Genomic DNA, 7,015 nt, shown 5'->3' with positions numbered 1-7,015 from the left:
CCGGCGGAAGGCGGGGCGCAGGCGCAGAAACCGGCTCTGCCAATCAGGCAAAGGGTTGCCTTTTTGTGTGTGTGTGTTTGTCTCTCCCCCTCCCCGACCCGTGAAATCGATGGATTCCAGGCGCCGCAAATCTGGGAATCTTTCTGAGCTCGCAACAAAGAAAGCCTGGCCAGAAAGGATCCGTGGGATCCACGGGTTGCAATAAGCTCCCCTTCCCCTGCCTTTGCGCGAGGCTGCTACAAAGGATAATAAGGATGTAATGCGCGTTTCCCTGTTTGGACGGGGCTACATTGTGATTTGACTCAGGGGGAGCTCGTCGGGCGTGCTTTTCCATCCTACCGCAGCTCCTTGGGGGTTCTCGGGAGGGGAGAAGTATGAACGCCCGCAACTCCGCGTGTATTTTTAAAAAATGCGCTGCAGCTTAATTTGCAAAACAAAAGAGAGCCGGGAAGCTGCCTGGAGAAGCCACACCCCTTTGACCTGGAAACCTTTGCTTCGACTGCCAAATGTGAGCCGTGCTTATTCTTTCTCTGCACATGCTCGGGGGCTAGGAGGGAACAACCAAGAATCTCGGCTTCGGGCGAGCCCTTTCTTCCATCCTCGGAACGGCACAGCCCAGCCTAGGAAGGGATTTCTGGGGTCCAGCGCGGCCAGCTGTCCGCTTGCACGGCCGCGCACGTTTCAGAGCCGTCCCCACGCCCCTCTATTGTTGTGGGAAACGGCTCTCGGGAGAACGCAGCACCCGCCCGCCCTCGAGTGCCTCCCCCCGATTTCCCCATCACATTCCCACCTAGGCAGCTTTGGAGTCGGAGGCTGGGTGGGCGTGAAAAGATGCTCCGGGCAGAGCGCATAGATGTTCCCGGCGATTTAATCACGGGAGCCCGCGCGCAAGCTTCCCGACCCGCGGCCAGGCGCTAGGCGTCGGGTCCGGGGGTCGCTTCTCTCGTTTTAATTCTATTTTATTGTTCTGCATTCGACAACAAAGAAAAGCGGAGCCTTGCCTCGGAGGGGCGGGGCCGGGCGGGTAGCGCCGCCCCCCGGCGGGCGCGGCGGCCAATCGGCGGGCGCGGCGGCGGCGGCGGCTCCTTCGCTCGGCCGGCCCCGGGCCGCTTGGGCTGCGGCGCTGTGATTGCCTCCCCTCCCCCTCCGCCTTTTCCCAGCGCTGTCTGGCTGCAGCAGCGGCTCAGACAGAAAAGAGGAGGAGAGAAGGGGGGAGAGCAGCGCCGCGCGAGAGGCGGCTGGGAGGGGCTCCTTAAAGCAGCGCTGCCGTCGCCTGGCATTGTGGCCAGCGAAAAAGCACTCGAGGGGGGGAAAAGGCAGCGCAGCGCCTCGCGCTCGGTCTCCGCACACCCCCGCCAGCCCTCCCCCCCGACCGGCCAGGAGGGGGGAAAGACCTGGGGGGGAGCCGTGGAGGGGGGGTCTCGGGAAGCATCTTAGAAACCAGACTGCATCGCAAAGCGAGGATCTTTTTTTAAAGGCACAAGGAAACTACAAAATATCTCTCTCTATTGGGGCTTTGTTTTGTTACCAGCATCCAGGAATTGCCTCCCGGAGTCCCCGCCGGCGCTCGCCTCCGTTTCCTCCCCTCGCCGCTGCTGGCTGGCCATCTGCCTCGGCTTCTTCCTTTGTGTCTGCTCGCTTGCTTGCTCCCCCCCCCCCCGCCCCCCGCCTACTGATCCAAGTGCAGGAGGGAAAGGAAGAGGAGGGCGCGATCCTGCACGGGCAGCGGGACTATGCCTAGCTCGCTTTTTGCCGACATGGAAAGGAATGGGAGCGGAGGCGGCGGCGGAGGAGGAGGCGGCGGCGGCGGCGAGACCCTGGATGACCAAAGAGCCCTGCAGATCGCCTTGGATCAGCTCTCCCTCCTGGGCTTGGACAACGACGAGACGGGCTCCCTTTACGACAACGAGCCGCGCAAGAAGAGCGTCAACATGACCGAATGCGTCCCCGTGCCCAGCTCGGAGCATGTCGCCGAGATCGTGGGAAGGCAAGGTGGGCGAACGCGTGTGTGCGCGCGTGTGTCGCGGGAAGGGGGGGGGCAAAAGCGGGCTCGCCCCCTCCGTGTTGCCTGCCGAGGCTGTGCCGCTGTGAGGATGGCTCGAGATGCCCAGCCCGGCTCGCCCCCTCAGCCATCTGCAGGGCTGTGCCGGCCAACCCGGCAGCCTTAGACAAAGAGAGCGAGGCAGGACACGGGCGGGGGGCTCGCCTTTGCATCCCTGCCCGGCCAGATGTGGCCAAGCGTCGCCAATGCGCACCAACCTTGGCGCCTCCTTTGTGCCAGGAAAACGCATCCAGCCAGTGTGAGTGTTATTATCGCGCCTCCCCAATAGTTAGCAGTCAAGGGGTGTTTCCTTTCGAGGCGCAGCAGTGAGGTCGTGGAAACAATGGGCTGGGTCCACAGCATCCGCATTCGGAACGGGGGGCTTTTCAAGAACGCTCGGGGGCTGGTCTGCGGCTGCCGGTGCCTTTGTTTAAAAATATATGACCCTCCCCCCGGGTTTGCTTTTTAACCCTTCTCTTGCCCCTCTAATTGTGTGCAGCAGGAGAGTGCAGTGATTTTTTTTCAAGGGGGGGGCGTTTCGTATTTGGGTCGCCCCCTCGCGATGGATAGCTATTGATAAATGGTGGCGTGTAAGTTGGCAGTGCCCAGTGTGGGCTTTTTCTTCTCTGTTCCCAACAGATGCGTAACGGTTTGGGGTGTGTGCGTATTGGCCAGTGGGACCACTAGATGGGAGTGTGAGGATGGGCGTGTGTGGCCAGATACAGTCCGGGTTGTGTGTTTCATGGTTTAACTGTGGGGCGATGCGATGGCTAAAATTCTTGAGTGGGGGTGGCAGTTTTTTGTCACCCTCTTTCGTTGCAAACCCAAATCCGGAGGTGTGACCCCTTCTTCCCCCTCCCCCCTTCTCGCCTTCAGGTTGTAAAATCAAAGCTCTGCGGGCGAAAACCAACACCTACATCAAGACCCCGGTCCGCGGGGAGGAGCCGCTCTTTGTCGTAACGGGCAGGAAGGAAGACGTCGCCATGGCCCGGAGGGAGATCATTTCGGCGGCGGAACACTTCTCCATGATCCGCGCCTCCCGGAACAAAAACACTGTCTTGAACGGCACGGTGCCCAGCCCGCCCAACCTGCCCGGGCAGACCACCATCCAGGTGCGAGTGCCTTACCGGGTGGTGGGGCTGGTGGTGGGCCCCAAGGGGGCTACCATCAAGCGCATCCAGCAGCAGACGCACACCTACATCGTCACGCCCAGCCGGGACAAGGAGCCCGTCTTCGAGGTGACCGGCATGCCGGAGAACGTGGACCGCGCCCGGGAGGAGATCGAGGCGCACATCGCCATGCGCACGGGCGGCATCGTCGAGCTCACCGACGACAACGACTTCCACGCCAACGGCACCGACGTAGGCTTCGAGCTGAACGGCGGCGGCGGGGCGGGCAGCCTGTGGAGCAAGCCCACGCCGCCGCCCCCTCCTCCGCCGCCGCCGCCCCCGCCGCCGCCGGCCTCCTCCGCCAGCATCCCCCCGACGCCCGGCCGCAAGCCCTTCTGCAGCTACCGCCACGACAGCTGCAGCTCGCTGGGCAGCGCCTCCAGCGACTCCTACTTCGGCAACGGCCGCCTGGCCGACTACAGCCCGCCCAGCCCGGCGCTGAGCTTCCCGCCCCACAACGGCAACAACAACAACAACGGCTACGGCGTCTACGGGGGCGGCGACGGTCTCTCCTCGCCCGACTGCTGCGCCGCCGAGCTGCCGCCCTTCGACTCCCCGCCGGGCTTCGACCTGGCCCCGGCGCCGCCGCCCGGCGCGCCCCTGCTGTGGTCGCAGTTCGAGCGCGGCGCGCCCGCCTTCCCCGCCGGCTCGGCCGCCCCCAACGCCAACCTGGCCTTGCTGGTGAGCGGCGCGCAGAGGCGCGGCGGCGCTCCTCCTCCGCCAGCGACGCGCCTCTCCCCGCCTCTGCACGCCGGCGGAGGCGTGGCGCTGGCCGCCGAGCCCCATCCCCTGGCGCGCCGGGTGCGCAGCGACCCGGGCGGCCGCCTCCTGGCCGCTGCCGTGGCCGCCGCCTCCTCCTCCGCCTCCTACCCGCTCTACGCCAACGGGCTGGGCTGCCACCTGCCCGGCCTGCCCTCCGACTCCTCGGCCTCGTCGTCCTCCTCGTCCAGCTCTTCCTCCAGCTCCTCCTGCTCCTCCTCGGGCATGCGGAGGAAAGGCAGCCGCGACTGCTCCGTCTGCTTCGAGAGCGAGGTCATCGCCGCCCTGGTGCCCTGCGGCCACAACCTCTTCTGCATGGAGTGTGCCAACCGCATCTGCGAGAAGACCGAGCCCCAGTGCCCCGTCTGCCACAGCGCAGTTACTCAGGCCATCCGCATCTTTTCCTAAGGACACACGCCAACACACAACTCTGGCCACAGAGACCCACACAAACGCGCCTCCAACACTCCCTCCGCCCCCCGCCCCTTCTAAGGTCTTCTACTCGCTTGTATAGAGATCGATATTAAAGCTGCAGTATCCGCACATCCCAAAAAATGACAAACGGGGAGGGGGGAGAAACCTGACTTTGCAGGATGGTTACCGTTTAATTTAAAAAGTATATATATAAATATATTATTTTTGCATTGAGTGTACTGTAGCCTAGAGTGGGTTAAGGGGAATATTTGTAACATCAAATGCATGCTATAAATATTAAGGAACGTCATTCTAGTAATATACTAGTTTTTACACTTTTAAGGCCAAGCTTCCAAAACAATGTCTCTCTTCTCTCTTTCTCTCTCTCTCTCCTTCTCTCTGTCTCTTTTCTAAATTAAGGTAGGACATGCATATGGATTATGATGCTGTGTGAACCGTTAGTATAACGTGCTGGTAGTTGCTAGATTGCTTATTGAGAAATCTATGGATGGATAACTTTTCTTGAATGTTCTTGAAAGGGCAAGGGTTTTTTTTCCTGTGAAAAAAAATTAATAATAATAAACTATGATACTGCAGCTTTATCAAAGAAAAAAGAAGAAAAAAAGGAAACTGTAACATATCTCTTATATATATTAAAAAAGCGTTTAAAGGTTTTAAAGATAAATTGCATTAATACAGATTGAAGTATTTTATTCTTTTTTGACTTGAAAAATTATATTTCATATTGCAAAGATGTTTACAAGTATTTTAATTTAAGTTCAGTGAACTTTTTTGTAGCTGGGTTAAATCTTTTTTATTTTTTAGTATGGCCTTATGGGCAAAGAACACTGTATTATTTTAATATCACACAATTGTGAATGGAATTGCAAAACCATAAAATGTGTAATACTTTGAACAGTATTCTGTTGGGATGGAGATTTTTATAGGTTCAAGAAAAAATCTTTTAAATCTGCTTCACCCAGCATATTTTCTATTCAGTGATATAAAGCATATTTTATTCTATATTATTACAAAAAATTGAAATGTTTTAAGCATACGGTCAAAAGGAATTGTTGATGCTTTCTAACATTTGTATAAATAGAATTCGGTGGAAATTACAAAAAAAATTCTGTTGCGCCACTATAGTTTAGTATTTCTATTTTAATACATTTGTTTACCACGTTTATGTATATGTAGGTGATGTTACTTGATCTTAAATGTACTTTACTGAGCAAAGTTTAAAAAACAAAGTATATTTTATTTTATGATAAAGGGCCTTTAACCTCATGGTCAAATACTAATATTATATTTGCTGAGACAAGATTTGAAATTGTATCAAGAGTTTTATTTTTCTGACATTTAAAGTTCTACATAATAAAGGTAAAACTTAAGTAATGGTGCTACTTCATGTTTTTTTAAGTATTTCTATATAAATAAAATAAAATATTACAGAAAAGTATCTGGCGTTGTGGTTAAATGTTGTCGTTTACTTGATTTTTCTTTATCTTTTTGCATTTGTCAAGCATTTCTTTAAGTTTAATGTGATGTTTGGATTTTTGAAAGTCTCAAGAGCCGTTTCACACATTACCTAGCGGCAAACTCAGGTTTGCCACCAAGTGGAGACTTGACAGGGAGTGGTATTGCATCCTGGCTCTCTGGCAAGGCTCTTTGACAAGATACATGCTTGTGTTGCATTCTTGCTATACATTGTAGGAGTACACTCAAAACTTCTTATGTACACCTAACAAATTGTAATGTGTGTTTCCCAAATACTCTTTCAATGCAGGTCTGCTCCACATGTGATCTTCCCGGCCAAGTGCCTGTATCAGCTATGCCTGGCAACCCACCAGGAGCTCCTTAGAGCATCTGTTTGGGTTGCCTTCCTTGGACTTCCAAAACAGGTGGGGTGTTGAGTATCTAGCAGGCCAGGAATTCATTGCAGGTGGTCTGCTGACGTTCATTGTTAAGAATATGCGTTGGACTGCCCCCCCAACAAATAGTTAAAATGTCCCAAAGGAAGCCTGATGCCATTTTCAAAGTCTAAATACTTTGATCCCAATAATGATCTTGAAATCCCCAGTAATTGTTGTCAGTCTATAAACAGCTGTATTTTCATTCCATTTCATATATACTTTTTCATCCCAATGCAACTAGGACATTGCTGGTTCGCTGGCACACATCCCCAACTGGACTGGGAACCTTGTACCTGGATGGATGCTCCCTGAGTGATTCTGGGCTGCATCCAGTTTGCAGTGCTGTGTACATGGGGCCGACCTGCAAACAGCCCTGATGAAAGAGGTCAGTGTCTTTGTTTAGAGTAGTTTGGGGTGGGGAACTGACTCCAGTTCCTTCTCCCTCGAGCAGGTGATGGTAGCCTCAAGGGCCTTTGGATCGGTACACAGACATGTATGCACAGTCAAGAGATGCATGCACTATTTAATCAGGGTCTTTCCCCACAACCCATTCTTCAGTCTAAATTCTATTTCAGAGTTATTTCAATGGGCTTAGACTGGAGTAACTGCATAGAACACTGTCAGATTTCTTCTGTATCTTAAAAGTGTAATCCTAAACAGTTGCATCATTCTAAGCCTGTGTACTTCAATGGACTTCTCTTAAGATTGCACTGTAGGCC

At 54.1% G+C, this 7,015-nt stretch overlaps 1 protein-coding gene across 1 annotated transcript; it reads left to right on the top strand.

The window, feature by feature from the left end:
- The first annotated feature begins 1,700 nt into the window (after nt 1-1,700).
- MEX3B (mex-3 RNA binding family member B) lies at nt 1,701-5,840 on the top strand. The gene is made up of 2 exons (XM_055002649.1): nt 1,701-1,992; nt 2,918-5,840. The coding sequence occupies exons 1-2, from the start codon at nt 1,734-1,736 to the stop codon at nt 4,375-4,377; spliced, it is 1,719 nt and encodes a 572-aa protein (XP_054858624.1). The 5' UTR covers nt 1,701-1,733; the 3' UTR covers nt 4,378-5,840.
- The last annotated feature ends 1,175 nt before the right edge of the window (nt 5,841-7,015 follow it).

The sequence above is a fragment of the Eublepharis macularius genome, chromosome 18, assembly GCF_028583425.1.
Source record: "Eublepharis macularius isolate TG4126 chromosome 18, MPM_Emac_v1.0, whole genome shotgun sequence".
In the NCBI taxonomy this organism is placed as follows: Eukaryota; Metazoa; Chordata; class Lepidosauria; order Squamata; family Eublepharidae; genus Eublepharis; species Eublepharis macularius.
This window is presented reverse-complemented; position numbering and strand designations above follow the sequence as displayed.

What these genes read in the sequence shown, in the direction of transcription:
- MEX3B (XM_055002649.1), top strand. Translation starts at nt 1,734, where the DNA reads ATGCCTAGCTCGCTTTTTGCCGACATGGAAAGGAATGGGAGCGGAGGC. An exon ending in CGAGATCGTGGGAAGGCAAG is followed by an intron (nt 1,993 to 2,917) that starts GTGGGCGAACGC and finishes TCTCGCCTTCAG; the next exon opens with GTTGTAAAATCAAAGCTCTG.